The 27,860-nt window shown below is 50.5% G+C and overlaps 2 protein-coding genes across 7 annotated transcripts in view; one reads left to right on the forward strand and one right to left on the reverse strand.

The window, feature by feature from the left end:
* The window catches only part of LOC118219149 (plasma membrane calcium-transporting ATPase 1-like), a 38,990-nt gene extending 31,202 nt beyond the window's left edge, over positions 1-7,788 (forward strand). For 2 of the 6 annotated variants that reach the window (XM_035402091.1, XM_035402092.1), the window contains exon 21: positions 5,922-7,788. In XM_035402091.1, the coding sequence (XP_035257982.1) occupies positions 5,922-6,290 (369 nt within the window). In that variant the 3' untranslated portion in view covers positions 6,291-7,788. Of the gene's footprint in view, positions 1-42; positions 69-387; positions 535-2,744; positions 2,893-5,921 lie in introns of those variants that run through there. The other 4 variants (XM_035402093.1, XM_035402096.1, XM_035402095.1 and 1 more) reach the window with 4 other exon arrangements.
* A 12,403-nt stretch (positions 7,789-20,191) lies between these two features.
* Positions 20,192-27,561, reverse strand: LOC118219030 (protein BTG1-like). Its single transcript, XM_035401826.1, has 2 exons — positions 27,140-27,561; positions 20,192-23,585 (listed from the first exon to the last, which is right to left on the reverse strand). The coding sequence occupies exons 1-2, from the start codon at positions 27,282-27,284 to the stop codon at positions 23,230-23,232; spliced, it is 501 nt and encodes a 166-aa protein (XP_035257717.1). The 5' UTR covers positions 27,285-27,561; the 3' UTR covers positions 20,192-23,229.
* Between the last annotated feature and the right edge of the window lie 299 nt (positions 27,562-27,860).

The raw sequence follows: 27,860 nt of genomic DNA on the forward strand, positions 1-27,860 counted from the left end.
ACCCTAACCCTAACCATAACCCTCAACCGCATCCAGACCCAGGTACACCCTAACCCTAACCCTCACCCTCAACCGCATCCAGACCCAGGTACACCCTAACCCTAACCCTCAACCGCATCCAGACCCTGGTACACCCTAACCCTAACCCTCACCCTCAACCGCATCCAGACCCAGGTACACCCTAACCCTAACCCTCACCCTCAACCGCATCCAGACCCAGGTACACCCTAACCCTAACCCTCACCCTCAACCGCATCCAGACCCAGGTGCGGTCCCTCTCTCTCTGCCACACCCCTCACACCCTAACCCTAACCCTAACCCTCAACCGCATCCAGACCCAGGTACACCCTAACCTTAACCCTAACCCTCAACCGCATCCAGACCCAGGTACACCCTAACCCTAACCCTAACCCTCAACCGCATCCAGACCCAGGTACACCCTAACCTTAACCCTAACCCTCAACCGCATCCAGACCCAGGTACACCCTAACCCTAACCCTAACCCTCAACCACATCCAGACCCAGGTGCGGTCCCCCTCTCTCTCTGCCACGCCCCTCACACCCTAACCTTAACCCTAACCCTCAACCGCATCCAGACCCAGGTGCGGTCCCCCTCTCTCTCTGCCACGCCCCTCACACCCTAACCTTAACCCTAACCCTCAACCGCATCCAGACCCAGGTGCGGTCCCCCTCTCTCTCTGCCATGCCCCTCACACCCTAACCCTAACCCTAACCCTCAACCGCATCCAGACCCAGGTGCGGTCCCCCTCTCTCTCTGCCATGCCCCTCACACCCTAACCCTAACCCTAACCCTCAACCGCATCCAGACCCAGGTGCGGTCCCCCTCTCTCTGCCACGCCCCCCCTATCACTGACCTCACCCCCCTATCACTGACCACGCCCCCAATCACTGACCTCACCCCCCCATCACTGACCTCACCCCCCATCACTGACCACGCCCCTGATCACTGACCTCACCCCCCCATCACTGACCTCACCCCCCCGATCGCTGACCTCACCCCCCAATCGCTGACCTCACCCCCCCATCACTGACCATGCCCCCCTATCACTGACCTCACCCCCCATCACTGACCACGCCCCTGATCGCTGACCACGCCCACCCGATCGCTGACCTCACCCCCCATCACTGACCACGCCCCCCCGATCGCTGACCACACCCTGCCCACTGGCCCCAAAAACAAAATGGTTTTATTTCCACATTTTATTTTTGGTCATTCCCACATCTACTTTGTTTGCTGGAGTCCAGATCAGGTGCATTTGTCATTAGCATCTTACTGGCTGTTTTTTCCCCATATTGTCATTGGATGCTCTGCCGAACCGTAGTGCCTTTGTGTGAGACGTTTGCACCTCTCAGTGCCACACATGCCCGCTGACCAGGTCTGGACCGCGCACCGCCAACGATGTCATCGCCTCACCCCCTCACGCGTCCTCCATCGCACTTCCTGTGTGGAAGCGGATCAGTCCGCGCTGCTCTCTCCCCCAGCTGTGACACGGGCTGCAGATCAGTCCGCGCTGCTCTCAGACTCCTTCACGCCCGCACACGGTGTGGAGTACGGTTCTCACGTCTGTGAAAGGCTGTTATTTTAAAGGCCAAACATAGTTTGGTTCGGGAAGCACCCTCCAAGCGAAGGGTGTGAGAGCCTCTTTCAGCTGAGCTGGGCCCTGTCCTCCTCCTGCTCCACACTTCCTGCTGCTCTCTCTGTGTCCTGCTGTTCCCTAACCCTGAGTCCAGCAGGTTTCCCCTGCTCCACAGCCTCAGGCCTACCTGTGCTGACAGGTCACGCCATTTACCTGCTGCCCTCTATCTCCCTCAGGGTGTAGGGTGCATGTATAGGGAAGGTAATAGCGTGTAGGGTGTAGGGTGCATGTATAGGTAAGGTGTTAGGGTGTAGGGTGCATGTATAGGGAAGGTAATAGGGTGTAGGGTGCATGTATAGGTAAGGTGTTAGGGTGTAGGGTGCATGTATAGGTAAGGTGTTAGGGTGTAGGGTGCATGTATAGGTAAGGTGTTAGGGTGTAGGGTGCATGTATAGGTAAGCTGTTAGGATGTAGGGTGCATCTGTAAGTAAGGTATTAGGGTGTAGGGTGTAGGGTGCATGTATAGGTAAGCTGTTAGGATGTAGGGTGCATCTGTAAGTAAGGTATTAGGGTGTATGGTGTAGGGTGCATGTATAGGTAAGCTGTTAGGGTGTAGGGTGCATCTGTAAGTAAGGTGTTAGGGTGTAGGGTGTAGGGTGCATGTATAGGTAAATGGTAAATGGACTGCATTTATATAGCGCTTTTATCCAAAGCGCTTTACAATTGATGCCTCTCATTCGCCAGAGCAGTTAGAGGTTAGGGGTGTCTTGCTCAAGGACACTTCGACATGCCCAGGGCGGGGTTTGAACCGGCAACCCTCCGACTGCCAGACAATCGGTCTTACCTCCTGAGCTATATCGCACCTTATAGGTAAGGTGTTAGGGTGTAGGGTGCATCTGTAAGTAAGGTATTAGGGTGTAGGGTGCATCTGTAAGTAAGGTGTTAGGATGTAGGGTGTAGGGTGCAGCAGGCCTTTCTCTCTGCTGTGCACTGCTCTGTGCGCCTTTCCTCCTCTCTCCCCCTCTCTCTCTCTCCCTCTCTCTCTCCCCCTCTCTCTCTCTCTCTCCCCCTCTCTCTCTCTCTCCCCCTCTCTCTCCCTCTCCTCCTCTCTCTCTCAGGCTCTCCCCCTCTCTCTGGTTCTTGCAGATGGATGTAGTCAATGCTTTCCAGAGTGGATCCTTTCAGGCGGCTCTGAGGAGGCAGTCCTCGGGCGCCAGCCAGCAGCAGCTGGACGTGCCCCCTGCTGCTAGCCCTGCTGCTAGCCCCGCGCACGTAGCCTGTCCCGCCGCGGGGAGTGAGTGCTCTTCCTGAGTGCATGTCCTCCGCGCGTCCCGCCCAGCCGCTCCCATTCTGTCCGCAACGCTCCTCGCTCCTCAACGTAACGATGAGAAAAATAATGCACTGAAGCACGAAAGAGAGAGCCCACTCATTGCTACCCCCCTCCCACCCCCCGCACAGCTGGTGTGTTTATGTAAGTGTGGAGTTTGAAGCCAGGTTCTGTCGGCCGTTCGTGTGCATTTCTCTTGTGCTTTCTGCGTTGTTTCCGTGCAGGCGTTGCTAGGGGAGTCTGGGTGATTGGCGTGATTCTTAGCCCCTCCCACAGTTTCTTTACCGTACACCCCCCCCCCACCCCACCAGCGGCTGGTTTTATCTGCGTACATATTTGAGCATTAGCCCATGACCACAGCGATCCGGAATGTTCTGAGAGTTGAAATGGCCGTCGGTGCTTTGATGCCGATACGTGTGTCTTTAGTTCTGTGTGCTTTATTGAACTTACCCTTCAGTCTGCAGGAATGCTCCGGCTGACACACCGGGTGGGTGCGGGGGGGTCTGCAGTCTCATCCCCCTGTCAGGCGCCCGAGAGATGGTGGACTCGGGTTCGACGTCTGGCTGAGGGACTCTGTTCAGAAACAGCCTTTCTCCCCCCGTCTCCAGGAAAAGGGGTTTTCACAGTTCTGTGTGTGATATCAGTGTTCCAATGATACCTGTGTGATATCAGTGTTCCGATGATACCTGTGTGATATCAGTGTTCCAATGATACCTGTGTGATATCAGTGTTCCTGTGTTACCTGTGTGATATCAGTGTTCCTATGTTACCTGTGTGATATCAGTGTTCCTATGTTACCTGTGTGGTGTCAGTGCTGTTTCCTTGTGAGTATGATATCAGTCTTATTCTGCTGTTTGTGATGTCCTCTGCTCTTCCTGTGTTAACACTGACCCCCAGTCTCTCTCAGGGCCCCCCTGTATCTCAGAGGGAGAGCGAGCACACTTACACACTTACACACTGACCCCCAGTCTCTCTCAGAGGCAGAGCGAGCACACTTACACACTGACCCCCAGTCTCTCTCACTTACACACTGACCCCCAGTCTCTCTCACTTACACACTGACCCCCAGTCTCTCTCACTCACACACTGACCCCCAGTCTCTCTCAGAGGCAGAGCGAGCACACTCACACACTCACACACTGACCCCCAGTCTCTCTCAGAGGCAGAGCGAGCACACTCACACACTCACACACTGACCCCCAGTCTCTCTCAGAGGCAGAGCGAGCACACTCACACACTCACACACTGACCCCCAGTCTCTCTCAGAGGCAGAGCGAGCACACTCACACACTCACACACTGACCCCCAGTCTCTCTCAGAGGCAGAGCGAGCACACTCACACACTCACACACTGACCCCCAGTCTCTCTCAGAGGCAGAGCGAGCACACTCACACACTCACACACTGACCCCCAGTCTCTCTCAGAGGCAGAGCGAGCACACTCACACACTCACACACTGACCCCCAGTCTCTCTCAGAGGCAGAGCGAGCACACTCACACACTCACACACTGACCCCCAGTCTCTCTCAGAGGCAGAGCGAGCACACTCACACACTCACACACTGACCCCCAGTCTCTCTCAGAGGCAGAGCGAGCACACTCACACACTCACACACTGACCCCCAGTCTCTCTCAGAGGCAGAGCGAGCACACTCACACACTCACACACTGACCCCCAGTCTCTCTCAGAGGCAGAGCGAGCACACTCACACACTCACACACTGACCCCCAGTCTCTCTCAGAGGCAGAGCGAGCACACTCACACACTCACACACTGACCCCCAGTCTCTCTCAGAGGCAGAGCGAGCACACTCACACACTCACACACTGACCCCCAGTCTCTCTCAGAGGCAGAGCGAGCACACTCACACACTTACACACTGACCCCCAGTCTCTCACACTCACACACTTTCCTCTGCAGGCGCTGAGCTGCTAACAGCCACAACCTTTCTTTTCAGACACAAGGCCGTTCCTGACCGTGCAGCGAGCCTGCAGCTTAGCCGGTCGTCAGATCACGTTAGCGTGTCATGGGCTATGCTGACGTTAGCGTGTGTCATGGGCTATGCCGACGTTAGCGTGTGTCATGGGCTATACTGACGTTAGCGTGTGTCATGGGCCATGCTGACGTTAGCGTGTGTCATGGGCTATGCTGACGTTAGCGTGTGTCATGGGCTATGCTGACGTTAGCGTGTGTCATGGGCTATGCTGACGTTAGCGTGTGTCATGGGCTATGCTGACGTTAGCGTGTGTCATGGGCTATGCTGACGTTAGCGTGTGTCATGGGCTATGCCGACGTTAGCGTGTGTCATGGGCTATGCTGACGTTAGCGTGTGTCATGGGCTATGCTGACGTTAGCGTGTGTCATGGGCTATGCTGACGTTAGCGTGTGTCATGGGCTATGCTGACGTTAGCGTGTGTCATGGGCTATGCTGACGTTAGCGTGTGTCATGGGCTATGCTGACGTTAGCGTGTGTCATGGGCTATGCTCAAAGGCCCGGTGCGGTTTGGGCGAGGGTACAGGTGCACTGCATGTCCCAGACTGCTCACCTGCGCTGCTAAGCTTGGTCCCGCTCGGCTCGGCTCAGGGTTTGTTTGTCCACGGCCCCCCCCGTGTGGGGATCGGTTAACCCCGCGCGTCCGGCCTCGTCCCCCCCCCCCCCCCCCCCCCCCGTGGATGCGCTAATACACGTGGTCTGCGTCGTGTCCCTGGCGCTGTGAGTGACGGGTGTGTCTCAGGCTGTGCTGCTCTGCAGCTGTGGGCTTTGCTTTGTGTGGTGTGCAGCCCTGCCGCCCCTCCTGTGTGTCTGTGTCCCCATCAGGAGGGGGGCAGAGCGGCAGGGTCTGTGCTCTCTGCGTGATGCACGCTTCCTCAGGCCTGTGCTCTCTGCGTGATGCACGCTTCCTCAGGCCTGATGCTCTTGTCTGTTAAGCTAACTTAGAGGACGCGGTTAGCGTGTGTGGTGCTCACTGTGTGTTTTGGCTCCGCCCCCCGCAGATCCGGGTGGTGAACGCGTTCCGTAGCGCCTCCCCCTTCGAGGGGCTGGAGAACGCGGAGGCGCGCAGCTCCATACACAACTTCATGACCCACCCCGAGTTTCGGATAGAGGACTCCGAGCCCCACATCCCCCTCATCGACGACACGGACGCCGAGGACGACGCCCCCACCAAGCGCAACTCCTCCTCCCCCGGCACGCCCCCTCCAGAAACCACAGCTCTGGCCCCGCCCCCGTCCCCGCCCCCATCCCCGCCCCTGCCCAATCAGAACAACAACGCCGTGCACAGTGGAGCCCAGCACTTCCTGGAGAGCCGGGTGTTGGGCCTGCCCCCGGGGAGCCCCCTTCACAGCCTGGAGACCTCCCTCTGAGCCCCGCCCACACCGGACGCTTGGCCCCACCCCCTCCCTCTGAGCCCCGCCCACACCGGACCCTGGACCCCACCCCCTCTCTCTGAGCCACGCCCACACCAGCCGCTGGACCCTGCCCCCTCTCTCTGAGCCCCGCCCACACGGGACACTTGGCCCTGCCCCCTCCGTTTGAACCCCACCCACATCGGACGCTTGGCCCCGCCTCCTCCCTCTGAGCCCCACCCACACCGGACACTGGACCCCGCCCCCTCTCTGTGAGCCCCGCCCACACCGGACACTTCCTGCTGGAACCCAGAGCCAGCGTCTGAGGGGGAGAAAAAGGAGGAGGAGGACGACAAGGAGGAAGAGGAGGAGAAGAAGAAGGAAAAAGAAAAGGAGTTTATTAGGCTGTCCTCAGGACTGGATCGTGAGCAGTCATTGGTCAGAATGTACGGTTTGGTTTTGTGGGATATATACACATATTTTCCATTCTCTTTAAGACTGTATTCAGAGGGCACTCTGCCCCTTCCTACCTCTCTGTGGTTGGCTTTGTGGTGAAGGGGGGAGGGGCATAAACATGAAAAGTGACCTGTCTGTTTGGTGGGGAGGGGGGCGTTAGAATCCTGTCTCTGAATCAGGGGTGTTGACCTCTCCTCTCAGCCCTCACCCAATCAGAGACTTTTGCTGTATAATATTAATTATGAATTATTTATGTAATAATATATATAATATATATATCTCACAAAAGCAGGTCTGTTTACATGGGTTTGTAGATACTTTTATTTTCCTGCATGTAGTGGGTGAGAAATCTTCCTCACCCCTGGGATGAGGTGGGTGGGTGGGATGGGATGGGGCAGGACAGGGCGGGGCAGGGCGGGGTTGGATGGGGCAGGACAGGGCAGGGCAGGGCGGGGTGGGACAGGACAGGGCGGGGCAGGGCAGGTGGGGGGGTTTAGAGTGCTGAAAAGCAATGAAATAAATTTTTTTCAGATAATTGCTGTATTTTCGGGGAAAAAAGATGTTTCTATCGGAACTGAACTTTTTATTTATTCGAAGATTTGTTAGAAAAATAGAACCTAATAGAGAACACTAAGGCTTGTTTCATGAGGACTGGGGTGCTGTAGTCTGGCTGGGGACATTCATTCACCTTTATTATAAATATTTCCTACCTTTTGGCTAAAGAGATTTTTAGAGTTAACTTTGCAGTGTCCAAGGGAAACCTTGTTTTCATGTGTCTGGTGTTTCAGGACGAGGAGGGGGAGACGTTATTTAAAGTCAGGATGGGAACAGTGACGGGGGCCTCCCGGAGTCACAAGGCTCTGCGTTAAAATGGCCGCCAGCCTCAGAGCGGTGTCTGTCCCTGACGACGTGGAACTTTTTCTTTTTCGTTTGCTCTGGCAGATTCGGAAACTGGGTCACATTAAAACCAAAGGAAGACATCTTTTAAACCTTGCACGTTCTCCCTAGCAACATTGTTGGAGTGACTTATTTTTGGGTTCTAGGCTGGTGACATTTTTTTTTTAAATCACAGATACATGCACGCACAAAAAAAGGTGAAATCTGTTTTTGAATCTCCTCTTCCTCCATGCGACTGGTAAAATGTTGCCAGGTTAGATGAGTATGTTTTTTTTTTTTTGGCCTGATGATAAACTGGAAATATTGCAGAGCTGAGACACGTGTGTACATATGTCCACGCGTATGTACGGTGATATGTCCACACGTATGTATGGCGGTATGTCCACACGTATGTACGGCGGTATGTCCACACATATGTACGGCGATATGCATGGAAGAACGCAACGCCGGCAGAGCTGCGCAGGGTACTTTACATCGTCTCCCGTGAGAGAACTTTGACACGGCAACTCTTTGTATTTTTTAAAATGAAAAACAATAGCAGTGAATGAGCTTGACTGCGGAGCTGCGGAGTTTTTGGACTTTAAGCAAACTACACTGTTGGGAGGTGGGAGGGGTTTGGAGTGGGTATGGGCGGGGTTTGGGCAGGTAGGGGCGGGGTTTGGGGAGGGTAGGGGCGGGGTTTGGGGAGGGTATGGGCGTGGTTTGAGGCAGGTAGGGGAGGGGTTTGGGTGAGTGGGGGCGGGGTTTGGGGGGTAGGCAGAATGATCCATGCAGAAGAAACGAGGAAATGCTTGTCCATCTGTTTTATGCATTTTTTATCTTTACATTTGGAAATTAAGTACTTCATGTCTATTTATCTTGAGCAATGTAAACTGTTATTGTGATTCAATTTACATCTGAAACTTGTCGAGTACTGTGTATGGTTTTTAAAAATAAAAAAAAGAATATTTAGCCTATCCGCAGGGCCGTGGGTTTATTGCACACTGTTTATTAATGCTTTACTGGGGAGAACGCTGATGCCTTTTCTTTTTCTGCCTGACAGCTGACAGTAGTGCTGAGCAGGAAGCGCAGGGAGGTGCTCCAAGTGCATTATGGGCCAGTGGAGGACCCACGTGCCAGTGACAGTGTAGTGGATAGGGGGAGAGAAGCCAGGAGAAGGACGTCATCTCCAGCGAAGACGAGGCGCTCCACTGGGATTGGCTCCCTGCGGCCGTCTGGTGGGCGTGGTCAGGGATTTGAGTGACAGGAGGAGGAGAGAGCGCAGGCAGGCAGAGGTGAGGAGAGAGGGGGAGGAGATGGAGGGAGGAGAGAGGGGGAGGAGATGGAGGGAGGAGAGAGGGGGAGGAGATGGAGGGAGGAGAGAGGGGGAGGAGATGGAGGGAGGAGAGAGGGGGAGGAGATGGAGGGAGGAGAGAGGGGGCTCGTTCCCATCGCTTATTTTACCTGCTTGCATCCTTTTCTCACTTCCTTACCTCCACCCAGTGGAGGACGCAAGGAAAGGACGTGAGGACGGAGGAATCGAGGAAGCGTGTATTAGGAACATCAAGCGTCAGACTGAAGCCACGTCAGTTACAGACAGGGCAGGTGGGGAGGTGGGTCCACAGGCCAGTCATTATACGCCACGCGTTCCAAATAAAAAATCCTTCTGCAAAGGATGCACTCATGTGTCCTTGCTCAGGCATTTTTAGGGGCCTCCTTGGACGGATAAAATAAGCAACAGGAATGAGCTCAGGGTTAGGAGGGTGAGAGAATTTCCACTATGACACTACCTGGCCTAGCTGTGTTCACTGAAATGCACTCAACCATCAGGGAGAGAAACAGCCCCTCAGTGTGTTACCATAAACGGTCATGAGAGGGGTAAAATGATCTGTCCACCAATCAGGTGGTCAATAAAACAGGGCAATCACAACGTTGAAGTCTGAGGTGTCCATCTCCTGGATCTCCTCGATGAGGTGTTTGTTTCATATCCTCTGGGTAACTGCGTCTCATGATGTGCAAGGTAAGATATCTGGATAACTACTTTGGAAAAAGATAATGGTGAGTCAGGCTGAGCACGGAAAGATTCCGCTTTGACTCGTGAAATTCAGGGAATGATGACACTACACACCAAGTGATGACAGTGAGTGGAGGGAGTTCCCTTTGAACACACAAGCAAACTAATATTCTGGGATCCCTGCATTGTTTTGATTATCCAGACCAGAGTGTTAAATTTAAAAAAGGATGGATTTATTACCCTTCAGACAGCAGCTATGGGAACAATATTCATCATGCAAATTTCTAATTAATCTTCGGTCACAACCTCTGGCCTGTAGACCTGTGAAGGACCCTACAGCGAGAACAGAGATCAGGTGAAATGGCCCTTCAAAGCATCAGACAGCGGTCCTGTAGGCCGCCATTTTGTCAGACAGCAGCCAGTTTAGTCAGTTTTTATTAACAGTAACTAAGTCACTGAATTACTGCAAAAACAGACCTAACGAAATTAAGCCGCGGCAATGCCTAAGTATGGCCACTGGAGGGCAGCATATACCCACAAATGAAACCACAGAACACAAACGAGGCATTGAATGATGTCAAAGCATTTCAAAAACGAATTCGCATTAATAATCGTAAAAATAGTCGTAAAAATATCAATGTGAAATCTCTGTTCCTGCATCTGAGCTGTTGAAAGACATAAGACACTAATGGTTCAATAAAGTCTGAAATAACAAGTGTTTATTTCATTAAATTTCAGCATGTGTCCAAAGTGACTTAAACAGATGGCAGTTTTGCATACAGTCCATGTGTGCTGCTGGACATTTTACTGTAGCACTGCAGGTTAGGTGTGTTGCACAGGGGGCTACAACTGCAGTGCCTCAGCTGGGATTCAAACCTGCAACCTCTTATGGGATTTAGCATTATATTACACTGCCACATCGCATACATACAGAGCCCATGTTTATCAAAGTCTGCAGTGTTTTTGAAATATTTATTTGACTATGCGTACACATATTTATCCATAACCTTTTACTTAAACATGCTTCATGCTTCCAAAGTAATTATTGAAAAAAAAAACAATTATTGGCATTGTTTCGCAGGAGAGATAAGAGGGAATATCTGCTGTGAAATGCATGCAGAAAGAGAGGCACACATTTTCTATTCACTGCATCTGACTGATTTTTCGCAGTGCTTGTGCAATGCAGGCACATACGTGCGCAAAGGGGCGCCGTCTGATTATCAGACAAACATAAAGAGACACACACAAGTGTCTAATTAGAGGAAATCGTTGTTGTTGTGCAACAGTCAGCTTACAGAACCGACTTAATAATGAAAACAGTGGAGTTCAGTCACAAACAAATGTGAGTTTAATTTCTGAAGTCCACCCAGGTTAAAATAACATTTCAGTAATGATGGAATCTGTAAAGCGGTGGTTGCTCTGCAAGTGAAACCCAGACCTCAGCAGCGTGAGCTGTTCCAGAGCTTGTTGACAGAGCAGAGATAACTGCAGCAGTTCGGTATGTTAAGCAGATGAACTGCCATAAAGTTCAAACTGCAGATTGGTGTTTGCTCTCAGACACACCCCAGCGTGTTCACCTTCCATAGAACACAGACACCACTGTGCGCACTTCTGATTCTTTAAAAACAACCGGGTACATGTGCGATGGTGTATGTGTGTGCGTGTGGGTGTGTGTGTTTGTGGGTGCGTGTAGGTGTGTGTGTTTTTGTGTCTGTGTGTGTGTGTGTGTGTGTGTGTGAACTCATTTTGTACGCTTGTGGGAATGTGTACATTTGTTGTTGCAGAGCTTTCTGTAATATGTGATTGATTGCTTCTCCTTAAAGGGGACAGAGCAGTAGAGAGTGATTCACAGGAGCCCTGAGCGTGAATGAGGACTGCTCTCTGTCCTGTCTCAGTGCCCTGTGCTCTCTGTCCTGTCTCAGTGCCCTGTGCTCTCTGTCCTGTCTCAGTGCCCTGTGCTCTCTCTCCTGTCTCAGTGCCCTGTGCTCTCTGTCCTGTCTCAGTGCCCTGTGCTCTCTGTCCTGTCTCAGTGCCCTGTGCTCTCTGTCCTGTCTCAGTGCCCTGTGCTCTCTGTCCTGTCTCAGTGCCCTGTGCTCTCTGTCCTGTCTCAGTGCCCTGTGCTGTCTGTCCTGTCTCAGTGCCCTGTGCTCTCTGTCCTGTCTCAGTGCCCTGTGCTCTCTGTCCTGTCTCAGTGCCCTGTGCTCTCTGTCCTGTCTCAGTGCCCTGTGCTCTCTCTCCTGTCTCAGTGCCCTGTGCTCTCTCTCCTGTCTCAGTGCCCTGTGCTCTCTCTCCTGTCTCAGTGCCCTGTGCTCTCTGTCCTGTCTCAGTGCCCTGTGCTCTCTCTCCTGTCTCAGTGCCCTGTGCTCTCTGTCCTGTCTCAGTGCCCTGTGCTCTCTCTCCTGTCTCAGTGCCCTGTGCTCTCTGTCCTTTCCAACACAGAGCTGGGGGAAAAACTCAATTATTCAAAGTTGTTTTCTGTATCATTTGAATAAAACATTAGGCAAATTTTTCAAAGATGTATGTCTGGGGAAAACCTTTTTCATGTTTCAGTGTTTTCCAGCCCTGGAAATATAATCCTTCTTAGCAGATCAAAGGCTGATTGTGTGACAGTGACGTGGACTGGAACAGGCCCCAAATGAGCAGCTGTCTGTCTGTCTGTCTGTCTGTCATTACATTTCATTACATTACATTTATTTGGCAGACGCTTTTATCCAAAGCGACGTGCAATAAGGGCATATCAAAGTTCATTGGAACAACTACAAAACACAGGTCTGATAAGGTTCAGTACTCATGAACACAGTAAGTCACAGTAAGTCTATGAACACTGTCTGTCTGTCTGCCTGTCCGTCCGTCCATCCGTCCGTCTGTCCGTCTGTTTTTCCCTCTTCTTGCTGCTCTTTGTTTCCCTGCGGGCGAGTCACATGACCCCCTGAATACCCTCTAGCCATTGCTGCCCACCTATTGAATAATAAGACTGGCCATGCTGGGCTGGAATAACATCCCAACTCCATGTAGAGTCAGAGCATTATGCTGTAATCCGCATAGACAGCGTGGTCTAGTTTTCTGCCCCCTGGAAAAGCTCTACCTTTTCAGATTAATTTCTGCTTAGCAGGCATTTGGAGAGACTATATGAGCATGCTCAGTCCTGAGATGATTTGTTGTGTTGGTGACAGATGGACTCTCAGCTGGCTGGGGCTCAGTGCACAGAGCGCTGTTCTCAGCCCCCCCCCCCCCCCCCCCCCCCCCTTTGTGACCTCACTTCCTCTTTATCTGGCCATTGAAACCTGTGGTGTTCCTGCAACCTCAAATTCAGAGGAGGGTTTTCACACGTCCCACGCATTAATGTAGCCTTAAAATGTGTGCGTGTGTGTGTGTGTGTGTGCATGTGTGTATGTGTGTGTGCGTGCGTGTGTGTGTGTGTACATGTGTGTGCATGTCACTGTGTAAAATAGTGAAAAAAACTGTCTAATAATAATAATAATAATAACAATAATAATAATAATAAAATGATAATAATAATAATAATGATGATGATGATGATGACTATGAATGGTGCAGCCTCTCTGAAACTGTACATTCAGCAGAAAGGTCTGATCATCTGATCTCTTAAAGTCTGCCTACAGATCTGCAGTCTGCATGGAGAATAATGCAGTGCTATTTTAGAGAAAGATCATTACTATTATTCAGTGGGCTCTTAATAAAATATGGAATATATCGCAGCAATATATTGAAATAAATAATATTATCTGGATCAGAGAATGTAATGCAGTGCCTCACAATGTACAGTATGGGAAAATATTCAAAGTAGTGCTGCTTTTTATGATATATATTTTTAATAAAATGCATTGCTGGGAAATGTACTTATAATCACATTTTCCAAAGAGAGCACATATTTAATTTCAGCAGAATATTCTGTTCCTATGAAGGGAGAGCCTGATGGGACGTAACGGTGCTGCCTCCCCCAAACTGTCTGTGGTCCGTCTGGGAAGGGGGGGAGCATATTAATCCCCTGGGGGAGACAGACCCCTGCTGGGAAGGAGGGGAGCATATTAATCCCCTGGGGGAGACAGACCCCTGCTGGGTGGGGGGAGCACGGGGTTAAAGAGGCAGAACTAATGAGGAGGCAGTGAGCTCAGCAGCTAGCTCACAAGCGCACGCAAGCACAGCTACATACAGTTACATACTCCACACAAACAGTTCAGCATACACACATGCACAGTCTCACACACATACACACATGCACAGTCTCACACACATACACACATGCACAGTCTCACACACATACACACATGCACAGTCTCACACACATACACACATGCACAGTCTCACACACAGTGTCACACACATACACACATGCACAGTCTCACACACATACACACATGCACAGTCTCACACACATACACACATGCACAGTCTCACACACATACACAGTCTCACACACATACACACATACACACATGCACAGTCTCACACACATACACACATGCACAGTCTCACACACATACACACATACACAGTCTCACACACATACACACATACACACATGCACAGTCTCACACACATACACACATGCACAGTCTCACACACATACATACACAGTCTCACACACATACACACATACACACATGCACAGTCTCACACACATACACAGTCTCACACACATACACACATACACACATGCACAGTCTCACACACATACACACATGCACAGTCTCACACACATACACACATACACACATGCACAGTCTCACACACATGCACAGTCTCACACACAGTCTCACACACATACACACATGCACAGTCTCACACACAAACACACAAACACAAAGACACACGTGCACACTCGCACACACACAGTACAGGGAGACTCTGTGTTTAGAGACTCAGATGTGATGCTGAATCCACATACACACCTGTTCTCTTTTCCTGCTCCTGTCTTAGAGTTCTGAGCCATCCTGGCATTTTGCTGTGTGTGTCCATCACTGGCTTCAGCACCAAAGGGGTGGAGTCACTGACATCAGCACCAGCACAGAGATAACAGGATCCTCACCTGGCCAACAGGTACATCTGAGCTCACACACACTGCATTCAACTTTAACTGTGTGTGTGTGTGTGTGTGTGTGTGTGAGTGTGTTTTAATGGAATCATTTTCGATGATTTATGTAGTGTGGATTTATACAGTGGGATAAAAGACATCCAGTAAAACAATATTTCAGAGCACAAGTTCTCTGACCTGTCCTTCATAAGACCCGCATAACTCATTCATAAGCAGCAGGTATCGCCTTCATTAGCTCTAGGTCAACATTCATAACTGCTTATGTCTGCAACTGCATTCATAACTGCTCATATCTGTAGCTGCATTCATAACTGCTCGTATCTGTAACTGCATCCATAACTGCTCATATCTGTAACTGCATCCATAACTGCTCATATCTGTAACTGCATCCATAACTGCTCATATCTGGAACCGCATTCATAACTGCTCATATCTGTAACTGCATCCATAACTGCTCATATCTGGAACCGCAAACGTGCGTATAGTGTGTGTCACTCGCTGTGTCATGGCACCAGTTGCCGATCCCGCGGTGGTCTCTTCCAGGGAAAATGTTATTTTAAAAAGGATGTTTATCGGGCTCTGATTAGCTATGCTCAGCCAAGAGCAGTGAGTCAAAAACAGCACTTCCTGGAGCGAGAGCGGGGAGGACAGATGCTTTCCCCATTAGTCAAATCCCCCAGCTCGGCCTGTAGCTCTCTGCATCCCCCTCGGCCCAGAGAACCACTGCTTCCTGCCTCAATATCTCCAGCTGTTTATTTTATAGGGTGTCTCATACTCTGGAGGGGGGGCCGCAGAGTATGAGACAACATCTACACATCAGGGCCATCGCTGCCCCACCCACCGTGAGCCGTCCAATGGGGGCACATGCCCATGGAATGCTGGGAAAAGGAGCATGATTGCGGGCATAAGAAACGGCATCACCTTCAGGCCCCGCCCACTATGAAACCCTGAGTTTAATTCTGTTAAAAATTTGTTAGCAACATTTCTCAAGAATGATCCTTGAATCCTTGATTTTCATATGAGTGGAAAAAAGCATTGTGCGTGAATGCATTGTTGTTGCCTGGTCGGAGTGCAGCTCAAGCTTCGTTCTGCTCAGCAACAGATGATGATCCTTGATTTACTGCGTGCGGATTGGTGGACTCTTTTCTGTATGGTTTGCACCTTTTCCCCAGTTTTTCAAACTACACACCCGTCGCGTTCTGATTGGGATATTTTCCAACACCACAAGAAGCACGAGTCTGCCTTTCTCAGCAAAACAACTTTCTGGTGTGTCTCGGTGTAAGAGCTCTTATCTGGGACCTTTTAGCTAATAATGGATATGGTTAGAGGTTAGAACACGAGTAGAGGAAAACTGGTCCTTAATGAATATGTATGAATATGGGCCCTGGTCTGTTTATATCTGAAGCGAAGTGCAGTTTGCTTTGCCATAGAACGCTTTGAGGAGAATATGGGTGGCATGCGATAACGTAACCATGGTGACTGTAATTAGTGGTTAGAAAAAAGCCCCAGGCGTTCCACAGAATCAGAGAATCTGATCTGATACCAGGACCGTGTGTGTGTGTGCGGTGTGTGTGTCTGTGGTGCGTGCGTGTGTGTGTGTGTGTCTGTGGTGCGTGCGTGTGTGTGTATGTGTGTGTGTGTGTGTGTGTTTCCACAGCCGAGCATGGAGGTTCACAATAGCTGCAAATAGAACCTGAGCCCCCCATCACTTCCTGAGTAAGAAAGGCACATTCTGTGTCTCTCCTCTTTCAGTCTTCCCCTTTTCTTTTTCTCGCTCACTTTCACTTTGTCTCTCACTCTCTCTCTCTCTCTCTCTCTCTCTCTCTCTCTCGCTCTTTTCTCTCGCTCTTCTGCGGTGCACTATGTGCAAGAAAACAGGAAACAGCTGACATGTTCATCTGTACATCTGATGGGCTCCTCATCTTCAGCGAGAGGAAATGAAAACGAGAGAGAACATCATAACCGCACGAGAGCGGCTGCTCCACATCGCTGGCCTGCTGGGAAACTCCAGGGGCCTGATGTGTTACATCAGCCATGAACACAGACGCTGCTCGCTGTGCTCGCTGTGCTCGCTGTGCTCGCTGTGCTCGCTGTGCACCGCTGTGCTCGCTGTGCACCGCTGTGCTCGCTGTGCTCGCTGTGCACCGCTGTGCTCGCTGTGCTCGCTGTGCTCGCTGTGCTCGCTGTGCACCGCTCTGCTCGCTGTGCACCGCTGTGCTCGCTGTGCTGACGGTGCTGACTGTGCGGACTGTGCTGGCTGTGCTCACTGTGCACCGCTGTGCTCGCTGTGCTCGCTGTGCACCGCTGTGCTCGCTGTGCTGGCTGTGCTCGCTGTGAGCGCAGTCATTCTGATCCAGTCGCTGTGACACTGACAGTCAGCCTTTTGCCCCAGTGCTAATTACGGCAGCTTCTTTTCAGCCTTCTCACATGAGTCAGTGATTGACAGCAGTGATTGATTGACAGTAGCTCCTCCCACTGTGAGGTTTGTGAAGCCTCAGTTTTTCCGAAATGTTCCGTGTAGCCCTCTCCACCACAGGCTCCTCCTCTGCTTCCCATTTTTCCCCTGAAGCCCTGGACCCAGAGATCTTAAGCACGCCTCTGGCACAGAGACCCCCCCCCCCTTTTAGTGACAGCCTGGCAGTCCCACATGTCTCAGACCACAGGGCACAGGAATCTGATGAGCTTTTATTAGATTATGCTCTGCACTCCTGAGACCAGTCAGGTGATCCATCCAGCTGTAAAACAGAGTCAGGGAAAGGGTGCACTGACCTTTGGGCCCTGAGACACACACACACATACACATACACATACACGTAGTCTCACACACACACACACACACACACACACATAGTCACACACACACGCATATGCACTCTCACACACTCTCACACACACACACACAGAGCCTCTAACAGGCTTTGTGGTTTGCGGTCACAGCACAGTCGGGTTCCTCTGGGGGGGGCGGGGATGGTGGGGGGCAGGGCAGGGTAGGGTAGGGTAGAGGGCTTATTTTAGGCTTCCTGCTCTGCATGCTGGGCGTTGTGGAATGATGGGAATCCTGCGGCTCAGAGAGCAGGATGTATCAGGCAGGGCGTGTCGCTCTGACGTGCCGCCGTCGGCCCGGCCGTGTTTACTCACTGTGCCCCGGTTACGGGTCGCTCCGGTTACGGGCCGCCCCGGTTACGGGCCGCCCCGGGCCTTCGGAGCAGACGGGCGCAGCGCAGGGCAGACGCAGCGCAGGGCAGACGCAGGGCAGACGCAGCGCAGGGCAGACGCAGCGCAGGGCAGACGCAGCGCAGGGCAGACGCAGGGCAGACGCAGCGCTAATGGCACTAAGCGCTAAGCGAGCGCAGTCCTGCGTGTTTAAGGGGCTGGGTTTGGGCGTATGGGGATGGGATTGTTGTGTTTTGGGGGGTCGGTGTGAAAGTCCTCTCCTCTCCTCGGCTCGTGAGCTGACGGGAAGCACGTGCAGGTGAAGCGTCTCCAGCGCGTTTCGGCTCGTTCGGCCTCACGGCGCAGCTGCAGCTCTGCCCTGTGTGCGCGTCTCACCTTAGCACCTGCTTCTCAGCAGCGCACGCGCAGAACTATAAACTATAAACTGGGTTCAGACTCTGGACCCTGGACCCGCCTGGTATAGCCAGCTAACAGGGCTCAGCTAACAGGGCTCAGCTAACAGGGCTCAGCTAACAGAGCTCAGCTAACAGGGCTCAGCTAACAGGGCTCAGCTAACAGGGCTCAGCTAACAGAGCTCAGCTAACAGGGCTCAGCTAACAGGGCTCTGCTAACAGGGTTCTGCTAACAGGGCTCAGCTAACAGGGCTCAGCTAACAGGGCTCTGCTAACAGGGTTCTGCTAACAGGGCTCTGCTAACAGGGCTCAGCTAACAGGGTTCTGCTAACAGAGCTCAGCTAAACAGGGCTCTGCTAACAGGGTTCTGCTAACAGGGTTCTGCTAACAGGGCTCTGCTAACAGGGCTCAGCTAACAGGGTTCTGCTAACAGGGCTCAGCTAACAGGGCTCTGCTAACAGGGCTCAGCTAACAGGGTTCTGCTAACAGGGCTCTGCTAACAGGGCTCAGCTAACAGGGTTCTGCTAACAGGGCTCAGCTAACAGGGCTCTGCTAACAGGGCTCAGCTAACAGAGCTCAGCTAACAGGGCTCTGCTAACAGGGCTCAGCTAACAGAGCTCAGCTAACAGGGCTCAGCTAACAGGGCTCAGCTAACAGAGCTCAGCTAACAGGGCTCTGCTAACAGGGCTCTGCTAACAGGGCTCTGCTGACTCTGTGAGAAACAGCTCAGCTCGTGCGTCTGCCGTTTGGAATTTGGCACCTGCGTGGAGGGCGTGTGGGCGGGTGCATGTACCGGTGTTGATGTAGGACCGATGCCACTGCATGGGATCTCAGCCTAAATGTTCACTGAAACGGATCAAGATCAAGATCCACGCCAGTGTCACACAATCAGATAGATAATGAGAGCCGGTTCATACCTGTTTGCTGCGTTTGAAAAGTCAGCCAAAATAGCTACGGTGCCAACCTGGAGGCGGGCATGAGGGAGAACATGGGCAGCAGGGCGGTGCTGGCAGTGCTGACTGTGCTGACTGTGCGAACTGTGCTGGCTGTGCTGGCGGTGCTGGCACCACCATACACACACACACACGCATGCACGCACAAACACACACACACACACCATACACACTCACAAACACACATACCATACAAACACACACACACACATACACACACACACGTTTGTAAGAACAGTATAGAGATCTGTGTGTATAAGAACAGCACAGGGGTCTGTGTTAGTAAGAACAGTATAGAGATCTGTGTGTATAAGAACAGCACAGGGGTCTGTGTTAGTAAGAATAGTATAGAGATCTGTGTGTATAAGAACAGCACAGGGGTCTGTGTTAGTAAGAATAGTATAGAGATCTGTGTGTATAAGAACAGCACAGGGGTCTGTGTTTGTGTCAGTGCAGAGCGCCTGTTTTCTCAGCTCTGAGTGTGTTCTGGCCCTGTGGTTATTTGGGGTTATTATGTTACCATTTTCATTTCCCGAAAGACTATTTCAGTGTCCTTAGCTCAGCGGCGAACAAACTCGAGCCGTGCCCACGTCCGCCATTTCCTGAAACTGAAAAGGCACATAAAGCCCTCAGTCACATGATAAGCGCCTCACAGGCCAGAGAGGAGGGTGGCTGAGGGATTTTTATGACAGCGGCCATTGCTATCATGCCAATGTTATACATCCAGATACTTTAATTAGTCATTTATTTGGTGATTTGTTTTGGAGACATTGTTTCATTACAGACTGTAGATCCAGATTCATTTGAATCTATAGAATGAACGAGGCCAGTATGTAACAATGAACTGTCTCAATTTGAGGACAGCACTCTGCGCTGGTTGTGGTGTGGACTGAATGTGCAGATGCGTGTGTGTGTGTGTGTGTGTGTGTGTGTGTGTGTGTGTAAAAACTGTCTCTAAGGGCAGAACCATAGAGAAGAAGAAAAAACAGACCCTCTGGGAATTTTGACAGAGCAAAAGTTTTAATAAAGAGGAGAAAAACTATTTTCTTCCAAAATATAGAAATCTGTACAACTTCCTCACAATCAATTTACACCAACTGTACAAATTTACAGCAGTTCATCATGATTCACCCACTGAGGACGGGGTAGAACAGTGGTGCACAGGCACGTGACATCACAGGTGTATGGTTGTGACATCACAGAGGTGTAGGAACATGACACTTCTTCAAGGGCAACTTTTTTTCCCCATTTTATCAGTTTTTTTTTTTTTAAAGAAAAACAAAACAGAGGGCAGATTTAATCAACAAAGAATGGAAACTCATTTTTCTACCTTAAGAATACAGCTTTGGTCCTGTGCCAGCATAATGTCTTCTCTTAAAAACAAATAATAAATCAAACCACAGAATGAAATGGATTCCTGGGATCACTCTTTTACGATGGCTGAATGGCCAGTTCTCACGATTAAACACAAAGTTATTTTATGTGATGATAAACATTTTCATTAGCGCACTGATCATAAATTTTTATGGCCGATTCCGGTTGCCGATTTTTAAAAGCCGAATCAGTAAATTGCGATGGCCGATTTTTTTTATTTTACAGGTAACAAAGAAAACATAAGATTGTTCATTTGCCCTATGGGCTACCAGTACATTCAGATATTTTCATTATGATTATAATTTTCAACAGCATTATTGTTATATTGTTGTCGTAGCCACCAGGCCAAGGCAGAAGAATGTGTTTAGATGGCTTCACACCATGATGTGTGGCAGTGCTTTATCATAGGAGATTCAGTGCAATGAGACATCTGCTGCAGTTGCTGCAGAAGAGTCCATTTCTCTAGTAGGCCGGTCCAAAGATGCAAGTAGAGTCCATGTATTTTTCCTTATAATGTTGATAATGTTGAAAATTCAAATCCTGAACTTGTTGCACTAGCTAATTATTCATCAGACTATTACGAGGGTGTGGTCAAACCTCTCCACTTTGATGGCCGACTATATTTATTTGAATCAGAACACACAGACAAAGAGCTAAATTGAATTTGTGTGCGCACAAAATTGTGTAGCTTGTGGTCAATTCTGCTAGTTCAGACAGAATTATTAAAAATTGTCGACAAATTTAAAAATGTACATTTTCACTTCCCAATAGTTTTAGTAGGTTTAGATAAACCGGACTTGTTTGAGGTAAACTGAACCTGTACTATATCCTGATGTGCCCCATAGATGCGGTGGTGAAGCTACTGGCATAGAGGGGAAAAAACACATCTAAAAAGCCAAAATCTGACAATGAATCAGTTACATAAAATAACATCAGAACTGATAGGATTGATGAAAAATATTATGAAAATAAGACCCAGGTTTTTTTTTTTTAAATGTCTGCTTCACACACTTCGTATCACTTCCAGACGGCGGACATTTTGTTGAAAGACAGAGTGGCAGCGTTCCAGTGCATCTTGCAAATGGCCTCTGCTCTCCTTTCTTACATCACAAAACCACAGATCGGCCAAAATCCACTGGTCACCGATCGCGTGTTCTGGAGCAAAAACTGGCGGGTTCCAACCCCACGGCCGATCGATCGGTACACCCCTAATTCTCATATAATAATTTAATAACAGTATTTGAGTGACTTTATAAAGGTCTGGTCTCTTGGCCTGAGTTTGGCAGTACATTCCTGGACAGATTCCTGTCTTTTTCACGACAGTTTGCCTTCATATGTTAGTGCATTTAATCTGCTTAGCCCCTCCCACTCCTGTGGCCACACCCACCTAAAGGCATCCTTAGAGACCATTTGTGCCGCGGGGACAGAAAGAGTTTTTTTTTTGGGGGGGGGTTAACAAATCTGAGTTTTTGATTAATAGAAGATTTAGAAAAACTTCGGAGCATTCTCGATGAATCACCAACATTTGCTAAATTACACATGGGAAAAATATGAAAACTCCAGATGCTGCACAAATGCTGCACACCAGACATAAAAGGAGCACTAATAATTGCAGAGGGGTCAAAGTTCACATGTAGAGGGGGGTGCGTCCAGTTGATCAATAGTGTAAGAAAAGAATGAGCTTTCCTCTGGCTTCAGTCTCCTGGCATCTGTGTCAGCCATGAGGTGTGTGTGCATGTGTGTGTGTGTGCGTCTGTGTGTGTGTGTGTGTGTGTGTGTGTGTTAGTGTGTGGGGGGGGGGCAATCTGACCTGTGGAAGATCCACTGATGTTCACCTTGACCCCGCCCACCGCCCCGCCCATCTCTCTCTCTCTCTCTCTCTCAGTGGGGGAGGGCTGGGCCCTACAGAGCGTGCTCAGTGCGCGTGCTGGCTTCGCCCTCCAGCCAGCAGGAGTGCTCCAGGGGCCGGAGTGGATTTAGCTGCCCTTACTGGTGTCCGGCCCCCGGCTCCTGGGCTGGCGAGAGTGATATGGGGCACCACACGCCCTGCAGCGCCTCACCTGTCCCACAGGTACACCTGCTGCAGGCGACGGCTCTGTCTGAGAGAGAGCCAACGCTGTTCTGCTCTGGTCTGATCCGTTTAAATGAGCTTCCGTTTTAAATGGGAAAGATAAGCTTCCAAAACGTAGTGCAGAGTCAGGTCACCCCCATACTGCTTTTCCCTGTTAGCCAAAAAAACCCCACTAAATTCATAGCAATTGAAATATCTATAAAAAAAAATAACAATTTATGCTTATCCTGAAAGTAGTTCTGTACATGCTGGGTTGGCGTGTGTGTGTGTGTGTGTGTGCGTGCGTGTGCATGTGTGTGTGTGGAAGTGGTGGCAGTGAAGGACATTAACATTATTTAAAAGTGCAAAGTAATATTCTGGAATCTCTCCAGCAGGGACAGTTCACCTTCCGTCCCCAAGGGGGGGCACTTTCTCTCATCCAAAGTCCCGTCGCTGTCCCCACGTCCTCTGCCCCACGACAGAGTCCCTCCAAAAAGCCAAATCAGGAAAAACACAAACCCAAAAAACCCCAAAACCCCAACGAGAAGTCCACCCCCCTCGTTTCACCTCCTTCCTGGTCCCCTGTCCCGATGGGCCAGGTGGGCGGGGCCTCTAGCTGGACACCGCCATCATGCCGAAGCCGGCAGCTCCTCCGGCCCGGCCCAGGAGCAGCTCCTCCTTGCAGCTGATGCGGCTGTCCAGCAGGGGGGGCTGTGGCGCGGGGGCGGCGGGCTGGGACTCGTACAGGACGCAGATGGAGCCGTCCTCCCCTATGCGATAGGACACCTCGAAGGGGTCCACCCACAGCGTGAGCTCGCTTGGCAGCAGGCCGTACAGCCGCTGCGTGCTCAGGCCCACGTGCTGGCCCGCCTGCCCCACCAGCGGGTCCATCTTGTGGTTGATGCGGATGCAGCGGTAGCCCGAGCCCTTGCAGGGCCGGTCGGGGAACCAGTGGTGCCTGTATTGCTCTGCAGAGAGAAACGGGGACAGGGGAGGAGCAGTTAGCCTCACGGCTTACAGAAAGAGTAAAAACATCCACGCTGTGGCGCTAACCATGCTAGCTGCCACTGCTAACAATGCTAGCTTCCACCGCTAACGATGCTAGCTTCCACCGCTAACAATGCTAGCTTCCACCGCTAACGATGCTAGCTGCCACCGCTAACTATGATAGTTGCCACCGCTAGCTAGCCTGCATACGCGCAGAGCAGCAGTTTGCAGTTTAAGCAACGTGCTGTGATTGCAACGGTTCAGCTGAGTGCTAGCCAAGTCGTATGTACGCACACAGACACGGCCACAATCAGGCGTTCCCTCTCCATGCGAGCTTGTGTGCATTCTAGTGGGTGTGTGTGTGCGTATGTGTGTGCGTATGTGGGTGGGTGTGCATGTGTGTGTGTGTGTGTGTGTGTGAGTATGTGGGTGTGTGTGTGTGAGTGGGTGTGTGTATGTGGGTGTGTGTGTGTGTGTGTGTGAGAGTGGGAGTGTGTATGTAGGTGTGTGTGTGTATGTGGGTGTGTGTGTGTGTGTGTGTGCATGAGGGTGTGTGTGTGTGAGTGGGTGTATGTATGTGGGTGTGTGTGTGTGTGTGCATGAGGGTGTGTGTGTGTGAGTGGGTGTGTGTATGTGGGTGGGTGTGCATGTGGGTGTGTGTGTGTGTGTGTATGTGGGTGTGTGTGTGTGCATGAGGGTGTGTGTGTGTATGTGGGTGTGTGTGTGTGTGTGCATGAGGGTGTGTGTGTGTGAGTGGGTGTGTGTATGTGGGTGGGTGTGCATGTGGGTGTGTGTATGTGGGTGTGTGTGTGTGTGTGCATGAGGGTGTGTGTATGTGGGTGGGTGTGCATGTGGGTGTGTGTGTGTGTGTGTATGTGGGTGTGTGTGTGTGTGTGTATGTGGGTGTGTGTGTGTCATGCGCTGTAAAAGTAAGCGCCTGCCTGTCTGATAAGCAGCCCTAAACGGTCCCAGCAGGGCTGCGTGCAGGACGAGCTGCTGATTGCACAACCGCTCTGCCTGTAACAGTCCGCCAGCTGCACTGAGAGACGGCCTGTTTATAAAGAGAACAGACCTGTGCTGCACGCACACGTCCCTGTAAACAACCACAGCGCACACGTCCCTGTAAACAACCACAGCGCACACGTGCACCAGGGCACATGCACTCTCTCCCACATACGCACGCACATGTCCCTGTAAACAACCACAGCGCACACGTCCCTGTAAACAACCACAGCGCACACGTCCCTGTAAACATCCACAGCGCACACGTCCCTGTAAACATCCACAGCGCACACGTGCACCAGGGCACATGCACTCTCTCCCACATACGCACGCACATGTCCCTGTAAACATCCACAGCGCACACGTGCACCAGCGCACATGCACTCTCTCCCGCACACACACGTGCACACTAGCAGTACACTCACAGCACCTGCACATTTGTAGCAGATCAGGGATTTAATTCATCCCAACACCTTCAACACTCCTGAAAAAACAAGCCCATCACAGCCTATCACGTGCTGTTCACACAGCGGCCCACAGGTCTGTGAGGGTTGGCACAGGCCAGTGTGTGTGTGTGTGTGAGTGTGTGTGTCTGTGTGTGCATGCGTGTGTGTGTGTGTGTGTGTAAGTGTGTGTGCGTGTGTGTGAGTGTATGTGCGTGTGAGTGTGTGTGCGTGTGTGTGTGAGTGTGCGTGTGTGTGCGTGTGTGTGTGAGTGTGTGTGTGTGTGAGTGTGTGTGAGTGTGTGCGTGTGTGTGTGTGTGTGTGTGTGCTGGTCTAACGGGACCCTAACCTGCTGAGGACAGTGAGGGCAAACTCCTCTGTTTTATTAAACCTGTAAAAGCAGGTCAGTGGAAGCACAGCCTGTGGGGTCAGTTTGACCCTTCTCCACCTGAAACAGGGCACTGTGCTCACTTAACCCCTCCACATCACTCAGCCCCCCCCCCACTCTACCCACAGTGCAACAGGACCTGTCAGTCCCCCTGTACCCAGATGTCGAGGTGCTGCCTCTCACCAGACACACTGATATTCACTCATCGCTCGCCCTCAGAAACACCTACCACAGCAACACAGCTCCGTGAGCCTGCTGCTACCCCCCCCCCCCCCATCTTTTATGCTCTCAGTAACAACCACAGCAACCGCAGCAGCTCTTCCGTCATCCGTCCCTCACATCTACCTGTCGCACTTCACTAACAACATCCACAGAAAACTTCCCACTTCATGGCTGCCCCAGTTTCTTTGTCAGTTTGTCTCCTAATGGTGATGATCGGCCTTAGTGCCCCAGTGGCTTTCCCACAGCAGGGCGACACAGGGAGAGTGCAGAGATGGACTGACACGGCAAGGCCTGCCTGGGAGTCCTGTGTGCAGTGACCTGTGTGCTTATGGGAACATTTGGTCTCTGGCTTTTGTGAGAATTTCTGTGGGTGCAGGAAGACTGAATCTGCGGTGGGTTTACAGTTTGTATCCAGACGTTTTGTAGAAGTTATGAATTGCACTTTTAATGAGATGCTGAAAATGTGTTTAGTGCATTGAAAGAATAATGATGGTAAATATCTCACTATGAACTATTGCCCCTGATTGTACAGACCAACTTGCAAAAGACAATTATGGCAAAAGGAGCTGACTCGAAACATATTTCTAGAAATCAATAATAAATATAGCAGTAGTCTGTGTCTGTATGTGTGTGTGTGTGTGTGTGTGTGTGAGAGAGAGAGAGATTGTTTTCAGTCCATTGCTTTCTAAAATATGCTATAATCACCGGGGTCACCAGGGTGCGTAAAAATTAAATATTCACACTTACACACACACTTATTGCCGTTAATGAACAAAACAAAACCAGAAAAGGCCCGTCATTGCGGAAAACCTACACGACCATGTAACCAGCATAAGGTTCAGCCGTTAATCAACAACATATAATGAGTTGATTAATTATTAATCTTTCAATTATTTCTTTTATGAGGTCTGTCTAAAGGACGCGCTCACAGCGCAGCAGGAAAGTGAATATAAACGCTTCATGGTAATAAGATGTGCGGTCCACAAGCTGTACTGTACTTACTCTTTTTATGAGATGTCAAAACAGGATGATAGTCCGTTAAAAAAATGCACTCCCACATTTTCGCGTAGGCAACTGTAAGCATTACGTAATTCATTACGCCTCTGGGGCTGATTTGATCGTTCTATGAGCACCGTCGACTAGGAAAAACAGCCATACGCTCCACCGAGAAATTGTAATTTGGTTTCAACAATTTAAAAACTACACGGTAATTTACTAGGAAAACGTATCCATTATTCCACTGTTTCACAAAATACTTTGAACTCAGCCCAGTGAGCTAAAAATAACAGGCATTGTGTGATGCACTAATTCTTCACGCTTAACCCAAACGGACTGCTGTTTACTTAGCGTGACCCAAATTGTTTTACAATAGACGTGACGAAGGCTATACATTTGGATAATTAAACAATGCGTGTTGATTACACACCGATGTTATATGGTCACATTCCTCTTTGTGTACGAATTATCTGCGTACCCGTACCTGTAAGGATTTCCTGGAGAGACTGGCTGAATATTTGAACCTGGCGGTCGTTGACGTTTCCTTTAATCCGCAGAAATCTGGACAGAAAGCCGACGGCGGCGACGATCTCCGGTTTCATACTGCCCGGGGTACAAAGGGGATGCATGGAAGAGAGAGTAGGGAGAATCCGTGCCTCGAATTTCGGGTTTTTCTCGGACCAACGTTATTGTTCCCGATTGGGAAATTATCGTGTTTTCTTTTATTTCTCGCACGCCTATGCAGGGCATTTATTGGTTCTGACGGAAAGTTTCGGAGAGTAATTGTGCCAAGAACGAAAAGGTGTGGAGGTCCTGCTTTTGGGTTGTAAAATAAAGAAGCGATGTGCCGTGAGGCTGTACACGCCCCTATTTTGCTTTCTTTCATCTGAGTGAACGAAGAAGCGGAAGAAATGGGGTTTTATACAGCCCTAAACCACCTCGCGAAAGAAACGTAAGCAAAAGCAACAAAGCAGAACCAACCCGGGGCCTGAATCAAAGTGACGTAACGTTTGGAGGCGTGGACTTTCGCGTCACTCCTCAAAATAAACACACCACGTGAGAACAGTGTCCCATTCAGTGGACGCTCACTGATCTGGGGTCCACTGCGGCACTGTTTGGATTATTTTCAATATTATTTATCGGGCAATTATAGAAAAGCCCACAGTTTACCGAATATTTACATTTGGATCCATACAAACATTTTG

This window comes from Anguilla anguilla, chromosome 19 (assembly GCF_013347855.1).
Source record: "Anguilla anguilla isolate fAngAng1 chromosome 19, fAngAng1.pri, whole genome shotgun sequence".
Classification (NCBI taxonomy): domain Eukaryota; kingdom Metazoa; phylum Chordata; class Actinopteri; order Anguilliformes; family Anguillidae; genus Anguilla; species Anguilla anguilla.

Bases quoted from the DNA above. Each gene is read 5' to 3' on its own strand.
- LOC118219030 (XM_035401826.1), bottom strand. From the start codon at position 27,284: ATGCATCCCCTTTGTACCCCGGGCAGTATGAAACCGGAGATCGTCGCC. The intron at 23,586-27,139 runs GTACGGGTACGC...TTCTCTCTGCAG, and splicing joins TCTCCAGGAAATCCTTACAG to AGCAATACAGGCACCACTGG.